Raw genomic sequence first — 20,325 nt, 5'->3', positions numbered from 1 at the left:
TGTCGTTTTTTTCCCTCTTTTCTTGGTCCATACTTTGCTTTTAGGAAAGGTGACATTAGATACACTAAATTTGACTGTTTATTTTTCTCCACAGTGGAATCTGTTTGCACCATATACACCAAAATGTATATGAAACACAATTAAATATATTGCATTTTATAAAATGGACCATACTGTCCATACTGGACTATACTATTTTATAATCGGATGTCTTTAAATGTGACCATCTTATGTGTTTCCACAGTGGAGGTGTGCACAACTTCTGTCCACTCTGAAGAAGCTTCTAAAAGTACTAAAGGCAGGTATTTACTATCAAACTAGCTTTACACTACTGAAATACTAATGCCCTTTGTAGAAAGTGTATTTTTGCTGTAAATGTAAGTGTTTTTCTCTTTTTTCCCTACAGTGACATGGTCAAGAAGTGTCCTCAGCCCAAGAAATGTCCTCAGTGTCCTCAGCGTCTCCAATTGCAGAGCTCTTTGAGATGTTTCTCCAGCTGCTGCAGAGACAGAAGACGGGTATGGCTTGGCTACTCTTAGAGAGAAGTGTGAGTAAATGTAGGTTATAAAGTTTATATCAATATGCATCTTATCTACTGTAAGCAGTTAAACAGTATTGATAATAAAACACAGTGATTGCTTTTATATGTTTATAACTTACATAAATAAAACAGTTATTATGCAGATGTATCATTATTATGTGTATGTTCATTGAATTGAAAAATTAACATTTAATTTAATTTTTTTAAAGCGAGAGAAAAAGAGAGGAAGAGAGAGGAGAGAGAGAAATAGAGAAAAAGAGTGTCCTGTGACTTGCAGCCAGCAGTGTTCGCATAGAAAGAGAGGATGTCTTTTGTGAACTGTCCAAGGGTTTTATGTCTCAGCTGGGGTTGCTCCTGGTTCTTGGGCACTCTCACGGTCTCATTTAGTCTGAAGTCTGGAGGTGCTCACTCTCAATCTGAAGGGTCCTTCGGTGCTCTCTGGAACGTGATGCATGTCTCGGATCATGTTGCTCTTCTCCTTGAGCTTGGCCTGCAGGAGGCTGTGTTCCACCACGCCCATCCTCAGTTCCATCTGCTGCGTCTCTTGCTTGAGCTTCATCACGGCATGTTTGATCCGCACCACAGGAGCTTCATCTGACATGCTGCTGCCCCTCTCCTCCATCTCCTGCTTGACCCTCTTCAGCTCCTCACTGATCTCGGCCAGGACTCTGGTTTTCTCTGTGACACCTCCACTCGCTTGTTGGTAGCGCTTTTTCACCTCTCGGAGTTTGGCCAGTGCACTTCGGTACTGCTGGATGAGCCGCTCCATCTGGTTGTTGATGTACTTCTCTCTACTGCTGATCTTCTCCAGAGTTTTATTGATATCCTCCTGCAGTTTGTCCAGGTTAGCCTTGGCTTCTGGCAGCGAGGAGTTGATGCGGTCTCTATGCTGGTGCATCTGGTCCATGTGTATCTTCCAGTCCTTGTTGTCCGTGCCGATGTTGACTTTGAGGTGAGGAAGGACCCTCTCCACCTCCAGGCTCCACTCCGCCGCATCCACCATGGACTCCAGGATCTTATGAAGCTTCAGTCGAGACTCTTGCTCTAAGTGAGTGGAACGCAGTTTCAGAACATCCAGGTCCATCACATCTTCCTCCTCCGGCAGTTCATCTTCTGCTTGGCTCAAGGTCAGCTCTGCGTCGTCCTCCTCCTCCTCCTCCTCCTCCTCCTCCTCCTCCTCCTCCTCCTCCTCCTCGGTGCTCTCGTTCAGGTAAATGGGCCCCTTAAAGGAGAAACCCTGCCTCTTCAGTGCCTCCTCAGCCAATCGGTCAAGCACGTAGCAGACATACTGTCCAGAGCCAGACTTGAGCTTGGAGGGAGGAAAGTCCACCATCACCCCAAATGACCGCAGCTCTGCCAGGATGTTGGACACAGTGGCATTGGGATCATCAAACTTCTGCGGCTCGGTGAAGCTCCGCCCTGCTGCGTTCAGGAGCCAGGCCGCTAGCACGGAAAACAGAAAAAACTGCTTCCCAGAGTTAGCCACCAGGTACGGACTGGAGACAAAGTAATGTCGGGACAAGGGCTTCATGTTGTGCCGTGCCAGCAGCTCCTCATAGCGCAGCACCTTGAGCTTCTCCAATAGGTTCTCCATCAGCACAAAGACCTGATAAACAGCTCCAGGGCCGCGGCCCTCCTCCTCTTCCCACTGTGCGTCCTCTGCCATCATCCCGCGGTTCTCAGCAACAGGCAACTGGATCTGCAGAAGCACATTTAGGCAGCGTTTGGTCAGATGTGAGTGGTCTTAAGCCGCATTAGCCGCAGAGCTTATAGGACCATTTAACTCATAAACTCTGTTTTCAAGCAAAGGCTATATTGACCTTATTCTGCACTTCCGTTGTAATCGAACTTCTGGTCGAGCGGGAACCGTTGGTTCAAATGGAGAACGATGAAAAAATCTCTCAACGAGTCAACAATGCACCGATTCCTTGGATGGCTGTGAACTTAATTTCTCTTGAGTTCAGCAGCCTTATGTCGTTTTTGTTGTTGTTGTTGTTGTTGTTTTCGATGGCGGCCGGCTGTTAGCATTTACTACAACTTTATTCTTTATCTTCTTCTTCTTTGGTTGTTGTTGTTGTTGTTGTTGTTGTTGTTTTATGGCGGTTGGCATCCAATTGTTGCATTACCGCCAGACTTTATTCCTCAGACTTTTCGTAGTCCTCAGACTCTGTCGTAGTCCGTAAAAGTACTCCTTCCATTGCTTTGGTGTTACAAAGCCCATGAGGTCATGATATGTCTTTGTGACTAGAATAGTTGTTGTTGTTTCAGAGACCGAGCTGCAGGGAGATTCCTTGGAGCAAAGGAGCTTGATTGGGCAGATATGGAAAACAGGCTAAAGGCGCTAAATGGGAGTCGGAGTGATGGGGGTCTGCTTTTGGGGAGTCAGAGTGATCAGAGTGACGAGATGGGGGTGGGGGTGGTCTCCTGTCCTCGCCCAGTCTCGTAGACGCACGGCTACCAAGCAGCGACATCAGTGGAAATATTAAAGCCTATAGAATGAAGCCTAAAGAATAAAGCTGTACGGTGGAAGCACCGAACGTCAAAGAAGGAGAGGAAGATGAAGAAGAGTCTCCCTGGAATAAAGTCGGTCGGTCTCTGAAACAACAACAACTATTCTTGTCACAAAGACATATCATGACCTCATGGGCTTTGTAACACCAAAGCAATGGAAGGAGTACTTTTACGGACTACGACAGACTACGAAGTCAAGGCACTGGAAGAAGAACTTTTAAGGACTACGACGGAGTCTGAGACGGGAGATGGCGGAGGAGAGTGGATCGGTGGTCGAAGACGTTCTGGACGGCGTGGAGGAGCAGCCTTTTCTGGCTGCACGTGCCCGGAAACGTAAAAAGTCCCTTAGCTCGTCCAAGGGTTCTGGGAATGAGCAGCAGGATGAGGCTGAAGCTATTGATATCCGGAGTGAGAGCAGAGACTGTAAGGTGATCATAAAGCTTGCACAGGATAGTGCATCCTTTAAGGAATGGAATTCAGTGGCATTGTCAAAGAGCCTAACTGTAGCTGTGGGAGTGATCAAGAGTGCGAGTGTCCTTAGAGATGGCTCGCTGCTGGTCGTGTGCAAGGACGCGGCTCAGCAACGGAAGGCGATTGGAACTAAACGTCTGGGTGGAAAGGACATTCTTGTGTCTGATGCTGAAAGAAACACGGTCAGAGGAGTTATCGTAGGTGTCCCTACGGCGACGTCTGTGGATGAAGTTAAGGAGAATTTGACTGGAGCTACGGCGGTGGACGCTAGGCGGTTGAAGGTGACCCGGTCTGGGGTAAGATGTGACAGCTTGTCGGTAATGGTGGTTCTTGAAGGGAGGTGCCTGCCTAGTGGGGTGTTCATTGGGTTCATGTGCCATGACGTTAGGCCATATGTTCCACCACCCCTGCGTTGCTTTAAGTGCCAGCGCTTTGGGTATGTTGCGGCGGTCTGTAGAGGGAGGCAAAGATGTGGTGATGACCTCATGGGCTTTGTAACACCAAAGCAATGGAAGGAGTACTTTTACGGACTACGACAGTCTGAGGACTACGAAAAGTCTGAGGAATAAAGTCTGGCGGTAATGCAACAATTGGATGCCAACCGCCATAAAACAACAACAACAACAACAACAACCTTACAGTCTCTGATCTCACCCCGGATATCAATAGCTTCAGCCTCATCCTGCTGCTCATTCCCAGAACCCTCGGACGAGCTAAGGGACTTTTTACGTTTTCGGGCACGTGCAGCCAGAAAAGGCTGCTCCTCCACGCCGTCCAGAACGTCTTCGACCACCGATCCACTCTCCTCCGCCATCTCCCGTCTCTCCCAGACCGGGTCACGTCTTCGACCACCGATCCACTCTCTTCCGCCATCACCCGTCTCTCCCAGACCGGGTCACCTTATTCTTCTTTGGTGTTTTATGGCGGTTGGTATCCAAGTGTTACATTACCGCCAGAATTCATTCTTTAGACTTTATTCTTTAGACTTCATTCGTCAGAAGCACAGGAGTTGAAAGCGCACGGGTTCCAAGCCCACGAATTCTTCAGACTTTATTCTTTAGACTTTATTCTTTAGACTTTATTCTTTAGACTTTGGAATAAAGAAATTGTTTTGCATCAAAAATCTTAAGCGCCTTAGCCAATAGCATATTCAGTTTTTATCCCATGAAAGACGGATACATTTGCTTTCTTAAATACTAGTTGGCATTTTTGGTTTTGGTCTAACAATCATAAAATTGATTGTTCAAACAATTTCTGTTTAGTATAAAAGTGTATTTAATACACTATAAAAGTGTATTTAATACACTTTTATACTAAACAGAAATTGTTACTGTTACCTGAAGTCGAGTGTCCAGAAACGGGTTCTGGGGGTGACCTCTGGGTATTCCCTGAAACCTGTTGTACCAGCCCCCTATTTTGCTCAGATGTACTCAAACCTTGACTTTTCTGGGGCTGACTATCGACTTTTGTTCACTGCTGACCAGGATTAGTGTCAGAGAGCCTGCACACATGAAGCATTGCAGAATGCACCCTTCTCAATGTAATAACCTGATGTCTTGTTATCAGGATATTTTATTTTTATGTAATTGTACAATGCATAGGGCATTTGTAATATTATTTAAAATATGGATTTTGCATAGGGTTAAAAATGTTCATTAATTGAATTTCAACTTAAGAGTTAAGTTATATTTGGTTTTATTTTGGTTTTCTTCGCTGGCGTCTGTCACGCAAGGACGTGACGCAGAGCACACGCAGAGCACGCGCAGAGCACGCGCACAGGTGCGCACAGGTGCACAGGTGCGCACAGGCGCACAGGTGCGCACAGGCGCACAGGTGCACAGGTGCGCACAGGTGCACAGGTGCACAGGTGCGCACGGGTGCACAGGTGCGCACAGGTGCACAGGTGCACAGAGCAGCTGAGTCGCACAGAATAGACTCACAGAGCAGACTCACAGAGAAGCCACGAGGAACACGTAGCAATGAGCGGCGCTGCGCTGCTTAGGACATTTACTTAAAATTTGCTTTAAAATGATAAAACTCACGTAGATGGTTAACCTGCCCTTGCTCCGGAGGACCGCAGAGGACTCGTGGGTGTTCAAAGGGACCCAGTCAGGGGAGAGACGGCGTGGCCACTGCAGATCTGCACTCACCTGCGTTGAGGACGTCGAGGGAGTGGATTGCTGTGCCATTCTTTCTCCTGGTTGACTGTGAGGACCGCAAGGGTTTTTCCAGCAGGCTGGTAGGACTGAACCTAACCTGTATTCACTGGATATATATTTGCCAACGTTGCGAATATACATCGAGTGCACTCGTGGGTAACTTTTGACTTTTGGGGATTGATGTATATGTGTATTTTTATGTTTTGCCAAAAAAAAAATCTTTCAATACAAATCATTGATAAGCCACTAATGTGTGTCTTCTTCTGGTGGTACATCCCATGTAGGGGCTTGTCCTCCCATGATGGTCCCTCCAGCACCTCATCATCCTCTGTTCCCCATTGTCTGAGACATTCACTGGGCACGTCATCTGTAGGAGCCTTGTCCTTGATGTGATGTACTTATGGATCTTGGACGTTTCGTCCTGGATAGTGGCTCTCACGCTCACTAGTCCCCGGCCTCCTTCCTTACGGCTAGTGGACAGTCTCAGGGTGCTGGATTTGGGATGGAACCCTCCATGCATAGTCAGGAGCTTTCGTGTCTTAACATCTGTGGTCTTTATCTCCTCCTTTGGCCAACTGATTATTCCTGCAGGGTATCGGATCACTGGCAGGGCGTAGCTGTTTATTGCCTGGGACTTGTTCTTGCCATTGAGCTGGCTTCTGAGGACTTGCCTCACTCGTTGTAAATAATTGTCCGTAGCAGCTTTCTTTGTTACCTCTTCGAGGTTGCCATTTGCCTGTGGGATTCCCAGGTACTTGTAACTGTCCTCAATGTCTGCTATCATTCCTTCTGGGAGTGAGACCCCCTCGGTGTGGACAACCTTCCCTCTCTTAGTCACCATCCGACCACACTTCTCTAGTCCGAATGACATTCCGATATCTCAGCTGTAGATCCTGGTGGTGTGGATCAGGGAGTCAATATCCTGCTTCCTCTTAGCATACAGCTTGATGTCATCCATGTAGAGGAGGTGACTGATTGTAGCTCCATTCCTGAGTCCGTATCCATAGCCAGTCTTGTTGATTATTTGGCTGAGAGGGTTCAGACCTATGCAGGGCAGCACTGGGGACAGCGCATCACCTTGGTATATGCCACAATTGATGGTCACTTGTGCAAGTGTCTTGCCATTGGCCTCAAGAGTAGTTTTCCACAACCTCATTGAGTTCCCTATGAACGCTCTTAGAGCCCCATTGATGTTGTACAACTTTAAGCATTCAATGATCCAAGTGTGTGGCATTGAGTCATATGCTTTCTTGTAATCGATCCAGGCAGTGCTCAGGTTGGTGTGTCGGTTTCTACAGTCCCGTGCGACTGTTCTGTCTACCAGGAGCTGATGTTTCACACCTCTGGTATTTTTGCCAATACCTTTCTGAGCAGTGCTCATGTATTGATCCATATGCCCGCTTATCTTAGCCGCCATTATGCCCGACAGAAGCTTCCATGTTGTGGAGTGACAGGTTATTGGCCGATAGTTGGACGGAACTGTGCCCTTTGAGGGATCCTTCTGGATCAGGATCGTACGCCCTTCGGTTAGCCATTCAGGGTGAGTTTCGTCCCTTAGCAGTGTGTTTATTTGGGCTGCTAGGCGCTCGTGGAGTGGGGTGAGTTTCTTAAGCCATTATGCATGTATCATGTCAGGGCCCGATGCTGTCCAGTTTTTCATGCCTGAGACTCTTTCCTGTATGTCTGCCACAGTGATGGTAGCATCAGCATCTTGCACCCTGCAGTTTTGTGTGGGATTGTTTCAGGGCCCCCTTTGCACAGTCTACACCTTGGGTCTTGTCTGGTGTGGTAGATCTGGGCCTCTATTGATCTGGTGTTCTGGGCCTGCTTCTGTGCTGCCATGATCAGGGCCACTGTGCTGTCCTTCAGACCGGCCCTTTCTAACCATTGGTAGGATTTCGTGATATCAGCCACTTCAGTTATGTTAAGATAAGATAAGATAATCCTTTAATATCCACACAAGGGGAAATTTTGTTGTTACAACGCAGTAGAACAGGAGGAAAGGACAGATTATAGGAAGTTAAAAAAAAAAAAAAAACATACTCTTAATAGAACTCTTGGGAAATAAAATAAAATAGATAAATAAAATATAAAAAGATAAGATAATAATAATAAAATAATGATAATAGAATAAAATAAAGTAAAAATAGCTAGCACAAGACCAGGTAATAGGCAATACTATTAGCAGGTAAGTAAACAGAACACTCTTATTTACAGGTATTGCACATGGTTACATCAGTATTGCACATGTTCAGGGCTAGCAGTGTTTGTTATAAAGTCTGACAGCAGCAGGAAGGAAAGACCTGCGAAACCTTTCCTTCACACAGCGAGGGTGGATCAGTCTGTCACTGAAGCTGCTCTCCAGAGCGGACAGAGTGTCCTGCAGGGGGCGACACTCATGGTCCAGCATGGTTGTGAACCTAGCCAGGACCCTTCTGTCCCCCACCTCCTGCACCGAGTCCGGTGGTACATCCCATGTAGGGGCTTATCCTCCCATGATGGTCCCTCCAGCACCTCATCATCCTCTGTTCCCCAGTATCTGAGACAATCACTGAGCACGTCATCTGTAGGAGCCTTACCCTTGATGTACTTATGGATCTTGGACGTTTCGTCCTGGATAGTGGCTTTTACGCTCACTAGTCCTCGGCCTCCTTCCTTACGGTTAGTGGACAGTCTCAGGGTGCTGGATTTGGGATGGAACCCTCCATGCATAGTCAGGAGCTTTCGTGTCTTAACATCTGTGGTCTGTATCTCCTCCTTTGGCCAACTGATTATTCCTGCAGGGTATCGGATATATATATATATATATATGTATATATATATATATATATATATATATATATATATATATATATATATATATATATATATATATATATATATATGATGCCAGCAGAGGGCCTTTGCTCTCCCTCTCATGTCCATGTCCTACCCCTCAGGGTGTGCCCCTCCCCCGTGGGAACCCCAGCGCAGTGTGACTGTGGCTGTCCTGTCTGGAAGCTGCGGTGCTGATTGTGCTCCTCAGTCAGAGGCTAGAATAGTGCCATCCAGCGCGTGTGTGCAAACAGCACGCCAAACATTCCACCGCCGTCCAGCCTCGCACGAGAACCACACTACCCCCGCGATCCAGTCCTGACGCCAGCCCTGTGCACTCACATCACACACTCGCCCATAGAGCTCCTGCACTCATACAAACAATATGCACTTAGCAGCACACACACAGCGGGGGACCACAAGCCACAGACATTGCATCCTGAAGTGGATCAAAGCACGCAGCAGCAATAAACACACAGGCCTCATTTAAACTTTTTCATCCCAGAGGAGACACGTTGGCCCAGCACTGCACAATTATGCCCATCTTGAGAAACGACTTGCTTTAACTGTCATTCATCATACAAGCATTGCAGAAATGGCTTTGGACATGAGAGGAAGAGGAAGAGGTTGAGTTACAAATGAAATCCCTCAAGCGCTGCACAAGTTAACTAATTGAAGACTAACTTTAACAATCGCTGTGTGGTTGGGTTGGTGACAATAATCGATTATATTTTTGCAGTCCATCTAAATGTGCTAAAATGTGCCTCTAAATGCATTGACGGAGACTGGAGTATATCTTAAATGTAAAAAGAGTGCAAAATTAACCTCAACCTTTAAAAAAAATACACACATTTTTCTTTTCCCTTTTGTATTTTCTAAAATTACACAACTTGATTTCAACTTCCTAACTCTGCAGTGGTCCTCTGTTGTCAACCCTGCCCTTTTGATCCTGCTATTGAACGTCTACACAGCATCAGCATCTAAACCGCAACTCTTCAGATCTTTTCTTTTGTTTCCCCACTCTGACTTTCTATTGTTGAGGAGACAGTGGCGCAGACAAAACGGGCCAGAAAGATATCCGTTGGTGCACCGCAAGATTGGAGAGGGAAGAATGGCAGAGAGACAAGCCAGGCTGATATGAAGCTGAACTTGATTACAGGGACTGGTCAATTAGAGGGCATGGTGATGGGTCTGTTTGCGTCGCCGCGGCATCCCAAGAACATCAACAGCTCCCACCATGTTTATCCACTGACACCACAAGACCACAGCCCCCCGCTCCCCATGCAGCCGTCCCGGAGACGCTTAAGACAAAGGGGGATACGAGTAGGAAAGAAACACCACAAGCGTCTCAACTATTCCTTTTTTCCATGTGAATTGATAAAAGTTAAAGCAGCAATTATTTAGAACACACAATCAACAAGGATCAAGGCACTTTATGGCATCAATAATGAATACAAATTAAAACAATGAGTTGTACAAATGATTTCACAGTCAGGAGGCCAGTCTCAGTGTGGTAAGATTGTTATGGCTCTGGTGAAAAGGTTTGTAATATAAAAATATTATTTATTTCTAAAAACGGACTTTTGAGTGCTGAAATGCGTGGTCAAGAATCACAGCTGATTTAACATTTATGGCTTATCACAGATCATACATTACTGATTTACTGAAAAGGGTAAAACAAAAAAAAAAATGCTTAAAATGTATACATGGAGGGCATTTCCTGATTTGCCTCAAAAGTGCACTATTGCATTACGGTCGGAGGTGGGTAGAGTAGCCAAAATATATACTGAAGTCCCTTTAAAAGAATACTACTCAAGTAGAATTAAAAAGAAGTGGCCTGAATAATTCCCATGTAAGAGTAAAATACGAGAGAAACTAATACTTGAGTAGTGAGCAAGACTTTGGATGTAGAATGTATTTAAAATATGATTTCTGATTTGAATTTGAGTAATTGGAAGGACAAAAAACACACAAAAAAACCACAGATTCTGGTATTTCCAAAGAATAATCAGTAAAATAAATCTGAAGGTGTAAGAGTCCAAAGCATTTAATATTACTCAAAGTGGGAAGAAGAAACAAAACCTTTACTCATGTAAAAATGCTGCTACTCCAAACTAAATATTACTCAAGTAGAATTTAAGTACAATTTCTTCAAAAATTTACTCAAGTTAATTTATGCGCACTACCCACCTCTGATTATGGTTGCTTGTATCTTTCTCCATTTGTCAAATTATATACGTATGACACACAACACTACATACTTACATACCTCTACCAACTGTAAATTCCAGCATTCAAATTCATGACACACTATTGTAAGTCCATGTTTACTGCAAAAAGTCCTAAAAGCAAAGATAGCTGTCAGAAGGCTCCGATCTCTGTCCCCCAGCCTTGCCGCGACTTGCTTGTTACATTCAAGCCCCTACGCTGGGCCGTGGGAGACCCCAGTGGTGCAAAGGGTCTGAAAGACGCTTGTGCCGGAGGCGTGGAGGATACAGTGGAGGCGGATGAAGACATCGGGGGTGACAGCGGACGGGGCGAGACGTTGGACACGCTGAGATGGGGCGTTCCTCTGTGGAGCGTGGACGCCGTGAGGGAGGACACCCGGGGGACAGAGGCGGTCAAAGCAGTCGGAGCCACCAGGGGAGGGGGGTTGAGACGTAGAGCCGTGGGTGAAGGGTACGCCCCCAACAAAGCCAGGTCCCGGTGGTGGAAAGGGGGTGAGGACGACGAGGCTGGTGGCGCAGGGGATAGTGGAGGGAAGGTGGGCCAGTGCCAATGGGCGAAGGGCACGGCAGAGGGTGGGGCAGGGGCAGCCTGGAGAAGCAGGGGGTCTAACTCGCTGGCACAGTGTGACAGGTGGGACACGAGGCGGGCGCCAATAGGATCTACTGACTCCCCCTCCTGTGAGCTGAGGTACCGCACCACCTCCCCCACGCACTCCCTGAAGCCGAGGGTCCTGTAGTCTACGGCCAGGGCTCGGGCGTCAAAGTAACCTGCCATAACAGACAAGTCAGAATGGGAGGAGGCTGGAACAGACTCAATTTGTACTGAAGAAAAAGTAATGTTACTTTGAATTTTTATTACTTAAGAAGAAGTAAAAAATGTATTGAGTAGTTTGGGCATAAAAATTACAATCGAAAATCAGATACTAATTTGACTTTTTTTTTTTTTTTTTTTGCTTTATTGGATCTAGTATAAGACCAGAATATTTAATAAAGAAAGTACAATTACTGGATTTTGTGTTGATGTCAGTTAATATCAGTTAATGGCGTAAACCTTTGACAAAAACAAGTTAAATCATCGTGGTATCAAAATTGGTATTGAGAATCAAGTTTATTTCTTTGTATCGAAATCGAGATTGAAATTTTAATATCATGACAACACTAAATGCAATTAGAGATTCTGGTATTTCCAGAATGGACACAAAAATGACAAAACTAAATAGCTTCTGAAGACAAAGCTCAAATGACTGTGATTGTTCTACTCACAGTGTTAAAAAACAAATTGTTTACTCAAGTAAGAGTACTGTTACTTCAAACTAAATACTACTCGAGTAGAAAAAGTTAAAGTATCAGAAGATTGCTCTGAAAGGTAGAATTTCTTCAAAAAGTAAAGAGATATCTGCACAACCTTTTCCACACGTCACTTAATGTTTAATTCTGTGTATGATTTAATGTAAAATTCCATTATTAATATATATTTTTTTAAATTCCAGATCTCTGAATAAAGTTCATTACTTTATTATTACTTTTTATTTTATTATTAATATAAACTCTTAATTAGGTGGCTAAAATGAATAAATAATCGTACCTTTTCCTCCCATGGCGTGAAGAATTTTGAGGTGATCGACTGTCATCTGCAGAATTTCAGCTTTTTCCAATTTCGATGAACCCTGCACAAAAGAGCATTCATAACAAATATTAAAAACTTTCACGCAGATTTTTCAAACATTTACACCATAAACCTGAGCTCTTTACCTGCTTCTCAAACGCACTAGGCACCAGTCTCCTGAGCTCCAACAGGCTGTGGTTGATCCTGTCTCTTCTCCTCTTTTCTATGATCTACCGAATGGTCGCCTGGTTAGCAATAATGACACACAAAAAAACATAAATCATATAGTGAGTCATTCGCTTACCCCTCTTCGCTTCTTTCGGGCCAGAACCTGCGAAGCGCTACCAGGGGACATGGACCCAGTCACCGCACTGTGCAAAGACAAGAACAGGCACAAAACTTGAGTTCTTCTCCACATTGATGTTATTATGGCTAATACGACACAGGATGGGAGGATGGCACATAGGCTATAGCTTTAATCTAGTTTGTTTTCCGGGCAAAGAAAACCAGAAGTACTCTTAAGGAAAACGTTGCATTTCTGGACATCAGTGAAATAACATGTTGTTCCTCTTTGGGAGCTATAAGGAGGCTTGGAGACAGATGATTACACAGCCCAGAGGCGATGATTTTCAGGCATATAGTCACCGTGGCGATGCTCTTCTTGGTTCACACACACATTGGACTTCTATTGGATTCCAAAGTGAAAGCTGCCAGTTTGCAGTGTGTTTTTGTTTAGTTTTCATGTTTGATGCGGCCTGATCTTCAAAAGGCTTTAGTGCCGCTGGCTCCCTTGTCTCCAGTGATGTAACCAATACTGCTGTCAAAGGGTCTCAACGCACTGGAGTCATCACTGGATAATCAAGACAGAACCTTTGGGAACATTTTATCTTTAGAGTATTTTTAAATGAATTAATGAATTGGGTGGATCTCTCTTTCCTTTTAATTTTTTCTTTTTTTTTCTACTACATTTTCTCCTGTAGGAAAAAAATAAATTAAATTAAAAATAAAAAAAATTGTCCAACATCAGTATCCATGTTTTATAGGATAAAATCATTCCAATGTATTACCATATATGTATACATAATTTCACAGTTGGCCACAGTAATAGATGTGCAAAATGTCTTACCCTTTTTCTTTCATGGTGTCCTTTAGAAATGTTATTTTTTTATACTTTTATTTTTTATTCTGATGTCAATAAATGTTGTTTTGGATTTTCAAGTAATGAAACACATTTAAACTAAATTTCTAAACGCACTAATGTAGTAAAAATGGTGTGCCGTGTCAAAGGTAATGGCCTATTTTCTTTCTTTTCAATTTACTATTATATTTTCTGCTCTTTTAAAATTCAGATTTAAGACAAATGTTCCACATGCATCAACATTTTAACACAGTAACTTGTCCTGATGTATTTATTTTTATAGTTTAGCCTGTGTGCTTGTTCTTCTCACCAGTAGCTGTCTTCTTGTCCCACATCGATGAACTCGTCAGTGTCTGAATCGGGGGAGCTGTAGTCGTGAGGTCTCTTCATTTTCAACAGCACATGTGAAGTCCCCGTCCGAAACAAGAGTCTTCCTGGAGATGTCCCTGAAAGACAAACTGTCCCAAGAGTTCCTTGTCAGAAGTCTGGAAATTCTCTCTACTCTTGGTCCCTCTGTGAGTCAGACCCCCAAGGGCCCATGACAACTACTAAAGCTAACAAGATGCTTAGCTTTTAGACTCCAGTCGTCCAATCACGTTCCAACCTCTCTGATGTCTCTTCCTTCTCACTCTCTCACTCTCTCCCTCTCTGTGACAGCCGCCCAATGAAAAAATAGCGCTTTGGCAATTGGTGCAGGGTTGCCAGATCTTCCTTCCCACATTGCCCTCCTCTTCCCTCCTTTTTCCTGCTCTCCGCTCTTTCTCACTCCCCTCGTATTGTTGTACAGTCATCCTCTCTCAATTAAAGCACCACTTCGGACCTTCCATCCTCCTTTCATTGCCTTTTCTGGTTCCTTTAATTATTCTTTACTGTGGAACAATAGAGGTGATGTGAGTAGTGTGGGAAAGATGAGAATAACATCTGTGACCGGGCACATAAAAGGTTTCACACAGTTCACGGCCACAGGTGAGGGCTCACAATGACGATTTTTGAGAGAAAAAAATATTCATTTACTTAACTCTCTCCTTTTGTGTGTAAGGTTGTCATGATATCAAGTTTTAGTGTTGTAAAGATCAAAAAATGATACACAGAATCATCCCGATTTCACAAATATTCACGATTATTGGCACTGTGAACAAACAACTGTGAAATCCTCAAGTTGCTTTTATCCTACCACATGCTTAGTTGTATTATATCAAACATTCTGAATGAAAAAAAACTAATGACATTGTCTCATAAACAGCCAGATGAAAAAGTACTTTACATGTAGTGTGACTTTTCTGGACTATACTGTAGATTGAACTGAAATAACTCTGCAGACAATTCTCAGGATTAATATTATATTTTTAGTTCTTAAATGTTGCCTGAAATATCACAATTAACAATTAATCAAATAATCTTACCCTGCCCACTTGTTATTTGTGGGCAGGGTATTAAAACAACAAACATGGCAAACATTGTAACGAAATAGTTTTACATTTATATTGTGTCAGATACCATTTTATAAGGACAGTTTAAGTGCGTGTTTGGAGTGAGAAGAGTGGGTCAAGAGTAGACTCCTCTAGTGAGTGTTGGATGTTCAGTGGACAAGATAGGACTGTCCCTCTGCAGAGCCCATAAGTCCATTACTTGAGCACTTGGTTCTGCTGCACCGTGGGAAGATTGCTGCAGCAGATTGCCATGGAAACACGAGAGGCGGGCGCCGGTTGTTGGTGCGACGGCCGTGGTTTTGTGTGCACATGTGTGTCTGAAAGTGGCATGGCCCGACGACACAATGCCCAGCCGAGGCTATCTGCTTCCTGAACACCAGTCTGCTCTGGGTGTGTTCACTACACAATGCAGTAAAAAAACAAGAAAAAAACAAAAAGAACTATGGGGATATTTCAAAACATGTGGCCTGTATTGTTGTTGCTCTGTATTGGTTAAGTTTATGACTGAGCGCAGCTTTCATGGATATGGTACAATTTACTACATCTGGAATTTAACATAATACAAAATTCAAAACTAATAAAACTTTGAAATGATTCTTCAGAAAGTTTTGTCAACATGATTTTACAATGTGCCTTTTAAAATCTTGAAAGGTGCACAGTGTCATTATTCATAGGGAGGTTGTGGTTGTTGTTTGGGTCATCATGTGTTCTGTGCACTGCCCTATTAGTCATAAAGAATAGACTGAGATTAATGAGACACTGACATTGCATTTGACTTTAAAACAATGTATATATATATTTTTTTTTTAAATGACAGGGAATGGAGCCAACTATCAAGGACTTAAACAACTTTGGACATTTACAAAATAGTAAAATTGCCTTTTATTCTTTTAAATTAATGGACAAATTGATCAGACACTGGGACACATGGTCTGACATTCTCTTTTCTGGATTATTCTTTGGGCTACTCTAATTTACTTTTGATGTTGTCTTTTTCACACTGGTGATAATATACATATTTATTTATTTAGATATTATTTATTTGCTTAAACAAAAGAAAAAAAATTGGCCGGTCCATTGTGGTTTTGATATTATGGCCTGTTCTTTGCTAAAGATCTTATGACAAAATGCCGTCTTGTTGCCGTTGTGCGATCAGATGACAAAGTATTTCAATTATCTTTCCCTCTGTTTCTGCGCTCCATTTTAGTCCGGCCTGGATTATATCATGTGACATCAAAAACCATGTGTGTGCGTGAGCGTCCTTAATCAATGTGAGCAGCTCCATGGGGCCTTAAAGTGCGGTGAGAATAAGTCAAGATGAATTGAAAAGAGACGTCTTCTATTTTTTATTTTTCTGTGTTTTTTCCCCAATACTTCCATTCTCTCACCCTGAAATGTTAAGATCACTGCCCACAAAAAATACATATTTTCAATACCAATCAATCATTAATACAATCTGGATCTCATTTGAGCTTCAGAAACAGGAGAAAACAGAGTTAGAGAGAAAAGGCACATAAAGTCTGTTATTCTGAACCACCCACCATTTCTTCAAAGGACAGCATATAGCATTCTCTATCATACGTTTACGTTTAGTAAGAGTCTTTCTAGTTGGGACGGAGATCTGAATAACTGAATAAATGTACATATACAATGGGTTACACAATGGATGGTGCAATGGAACAGTTATCACACTTGCTAATTTTGAATTTGCATTGGCATGAACAAATATGAACGAGGTGAAGAATGATTTTTCCAACTTCCAAATCTGTAACTTGTAACTGTAAATTTAGAAAATCTTTCCTTAAAGTAACATTATGCAATTTCATGCCATATTGCCAAACATTTCCAGCAAGTAGTGAAATACGCAGCCCGCTCACATAGGATACATGCCTTTTTAGTGCAATAAAAACATAATAAAAAATAAAATAAAAATAAAATAAAAACCCTAAAAACATGCTTAGTCTATAGAAATAAAAGAAGTGAAAAGCTTGAAACATTTTGACACTAATAGACTATATTCATGCATTTTTGTAAAAGGTTTTGTAAAAAAAAAAGTATTATTGAATACATAACATGATAATTATTTGGTGTTTTTTTGACAGGAGACAGGGTGTGAGAGAGCAGTCCCAGAACGGCTGACGGCGCGGGGTGGAATTTGAGGAGAGATTTCTGTCGATCTTGCCTGGCCACTTCAAGTATTCTCCCGCCCATCTCCCCAAAACCACAACAAGGCCGTGTCCCTTATTGAAATTAACAAGCTCATACTTTTACAATTTGCACACACACGCACACAAGTCTAATGTGAACGTGTGAACGCCGTAAAGTGCACACGCATGGTCCTCACATGAATCTCGGACAGCCCAAACAGCCACAATTTATACGGCCAAGCACTCAGCTGTAATTATTGTTTCTGATGCATGACTGTTGCCTTTGTTTGGAAATCTGTCAGACGGAACTGGCTTTGTGGCACATTTGATTTGGGACTTTCTACTGCACTCTGCACTGATCACATTGTTGTATCTGACCACACAGTGTATATTTTACAGCGTCAGAAATCCCACTTATGCTTGTAAAGTGATGACAAACTTATGGATGCCAAAATACCAAGCATCAAGTGAATGTAAAGCAGATTGCATGGTATCTGTTAATCTTAATGGAAAATTAATGAACAGCAAATAAGGCAGATTTAGCACATTGCTGAAGACCTATGGTATTCATTAACGTGTAAAAATGAGAACTGTAAAAGTACTCTTAATGCAAGTAAACTAAATTGTGGACTTGGGTCAATGATTTGATGATTTGATGAGGATTTGGTGAAAAGGACAAAGACCTGGGACTCAACTTGGACAATCAATAACCTGGGTCAATCTTAAGCATAAAGATTTTTTTATTTACTTAATTTACAGAGACAGAACAGTTAAACTTTGCCACCAAATAGGTAATCGATGCAATTGTTCTATCCACTGGTTGGGCTTGAACAAGGAAAACGCTGAACAATGGAAAGTAAAGGCATAGATAAGAGTACGCACATGTACGGTAATAAAGGTAGAACTGGCCATATCCGTCTACGCTTCAGGAGGCAGTGCAGAGATCACAAGGCAGTTTTTCAGTTTTGTGGAGATGATCGCACTGAATTACAAAACTTGAGCATGTTTTCAATTCAAAGCAGTACTTTGGGCTTGCCTGTCTATTTATTAGCCAATAACTTAAGACTTGCAAAACTCCAACTAGGTCCCACAAGAGTGAAAAAAAAAAAATGAGTTTGATGTGATGTTGTGCAAGACGTTATAGTGATACACGGAAAACATTCCATAAAAAGTTCGATTAGGGATACTTTTCATGATAAGCTCAATGTTTATTACGTGCGCATTTTCTTTGAGCCATAATTCTGTTACTTTTGTTTAATTTATTTTGTTTAACAGTTTTTAACAATATTGTTCATTTAAAAGGTTTAGTTTTTTGTGTCAAGGGAATAATATAATTTCAATACTATCGTTTATCATGATATTTTCTGTAGCTATATATTCAAAAATGACTTATCGTGACAGGCCTAATTAGGGATGAATTTCTGGATCACGTACAGTCCATCTAAAGTCCAGCAGTTGTGCTCAGTGGATGCCCAATACTGGCTTGGATTGGCATGGGAACTGGCAGCCGTGTGGAATGTCCTCTCCAGTGCCTTGCAGACTGAGGGGACAGTTGTTGTTGGACGTACAGTAGGAATGCCTGGCTGCGCTGTCTTCTTCTTGTCTGCCCCTCAAGATACACTGTACAGACACAGATTTACTACGACACATTCCACTGAGAAAAGACGGAGCCAGGGACTGTCCCAAAACGCCTTTGTGCTTTTATGGACTTATTGAGCGGAATGAGGTGTTAATAAACTACTGACCACCGGATTGGACACATCTGATAACAGACTGTCCATGACAAATAGGCCTCCGAAAGTCTGTGTGAAGTATAGCGTAGACCTATAAGTGAATTGTAATGAGAGCTGAGAAATATGGGGTGAAAAAAAAACAATGGATGTGTAATAAATACCAGTATTGCTGTTAAATATGATACATTCTAAGATGTTCAAGGAATCAATATTTGGGGAGTCAGTTCCACTGAAGGGAAACTTGAATACAACGCTGACAAGAAGACCAACCATGCTGCTAAACAGATGTACACTTGTTCTTATTTGGTTCTTATTGATGTGCACTTGGTTTGGTCCTGTCCTGGTTTAGTTTCAGGTTAAGTCTTGGTTTTGTTCCAATCTTGATAAAGGATAATAAGTCAACACACTCAAACATACACACCAACTAAAACCCAAAATGACAACACAGAGTCACAGACAAAAGTAAAGAACAAAATAGAATGCAATTTGAGAGGAAAAGAAAGAGTAACAGAGTGAAAGAGTCAGGAGGTGTTTCTACCTGGAGCCAACTCTCCCCGTGCCTGAATTCTGGTCATCACCTACCCATGGAGCAGCCCGGAGGATAGTGCAAGGTGGAAGACTCATTAAGCATGAAAACTGGTAAAAGAGGGTTTGCTTCAACACTTTGAGGTCAGAGTGACGGTGCAAGTATCTGTAAAGGGTGTTTTGAGGAACACAGGCTCAACCGGCGTGACCAACTCCAGCACATTGTCCACGATCCTCTCAGCCACGAGGTTGGAGGAGGATGGCGATTTCCCCGAGCTGCCAGTCACCTCCCGGTCCATCCGCCGCCCTGTGTGAAGACAAACACTGGGCTAAAGGCAAGGGCTGCGGCAGAAAGGGTCTTTTGTGGCCGCGGAGTGGGCTCTCTTTCATGGCGTTTCCCACATACATACAGGCTGATGGCTGTGACTGCTGCGGTGACTTTCGCTGGTGCCGGGCCCCAGACGGAACGGCGAGGGCCCCGAGAGCCACAGGCAGCCATTGTGCTGTCACCGCGGAAACCAGCCTCTTTATGTCAGACATGTTTTTCTGTTTGTTTTCTTTTTTATGTCTTTAATGTGGGTAGCGGAGAATGTTTCCCCCTCATCTATCCCCCAATGCCGCCCTCCCTCACCACCAATCTAGCCCTCCAAGTCTTCCCCCTGGAGATTGTCATTTGTAAAGCTCTCCTCGTCCGACAGCCCGTATCTTTGCCGTGACGCGCTGCCCTCCCTCTCACTCAACTCCTTTTTATCTCCACTTCATGAGGTTTTGGCACAAGCTGGCACTTTCTCTTCCTGGATCAACTGAGGGAATAAATAAAACAATATGCGCACAACTCTCAAAAACAACAAAACGCATCCCTGAAGAATTCTCCTTGTTCCCACGCTAAGCCAATTTTTCCCTGACAAGATTAAAGAAGCTATATAAGAATCTGGTTGTGATTCGAGCGTGAAGAGGCTGAAGAAGATGCCCCATAGTCAAACGACAAACCTGCAAAAAGCCAACTGTTGCTATATTTAAGC

The 20,325-nt window shown here is 43.1% G+C and overlaps 2 protein-coding genes and 1 pseudogene across 2 annotated transcripts in view; 1 reads left to right on the top strand and 2 right to left on the bottom strand.

Annotated features, from left to right (window-relative positions):
• LOC140361785 (tissue alpha-L-fucosidase-like) overlaps positions 1 to 20,325 on the top strand; it is a 40,600-nt gene that overhangs the window by 7,826 nt on the left and 12,449 nt on the right. The gene's annotated exons all lie outside the window — the stretch shown is intronic.
• LOC140362287 (intraflagellar transport protein 57 homolog pseudogene) lies at positions 921 to 2,230 on the bottom strand (annotated as a pseudogene).
• On the bottom strand, positions 10,716 to 14,115 carry heyl (hes related family bHLH transcription factor with YRPW motif like). The gene is made up of 5 exons (XM_072447125.1): positions 13,779 to 14,115; positions 12,635 to 12,701; positions 12,477 to 12,560; positions 12,310 to 12,391; positions 10,716 to 11,492 (listed from the first exon to the last, which is right to left on the bottom strand). Exons 1-5 carry the CDS (start codon positions 13,856 to 13,858, stop codon positions 10,858 to 10,860), a joined length of 948 nt encoding a protein of 315 aa, XP_072303226.1. The 5' UTR covers positions 13,859 to 14,115; the 3' UTR covers positions 10,716 to 10,857.

This window comes from Eucyclogobius newberryi, unplaced genomic scaffold, assembly GCF_026437365.1.
Source record: "Eucyclogobius newberryi isolate DKJ021-1_F unplaced genomic scaffold, fEucNew1.0.hap1 SCAF_16, whole genome shotgun sequence".
NCBI lineage: Eukaryota > Metazoa > Chordata > Actinopteri > Gobiiformes > Gobiidae > Eucyclogobius > Eucyclogobius newberryi.
This window is presented reverse-complemented; position numbering and strand designations above follow the sequence as displayed.

What these genes read in the sequence shown, in the direction of transcription:
- heyl (XM_072447125.1), bottom strand. Translation starts at nt 13,858, where the DNA reads ATGAAGAGACCTCACGACTACAGCTCCCCCGATTCAGACACTGACGAG. An exon ending in GGACAAGAAGACAGCTACTG is followed by an intron (nt 12,702 to 13,778) that starts GTGAGAAGAACA and finishes GTCTTTGCACAG; the next exon opens with TGCGGTGACTGGGTCCATGT. An exon ending in TCACGCCATGGGAGGAAAAG is followed by an intron (nt 11,493 to 12,309) that starts GTACGATTATTT and finishes CTGTTATGGCAG; the next exon opens with GTTACTTTGACGCCCGAGCC.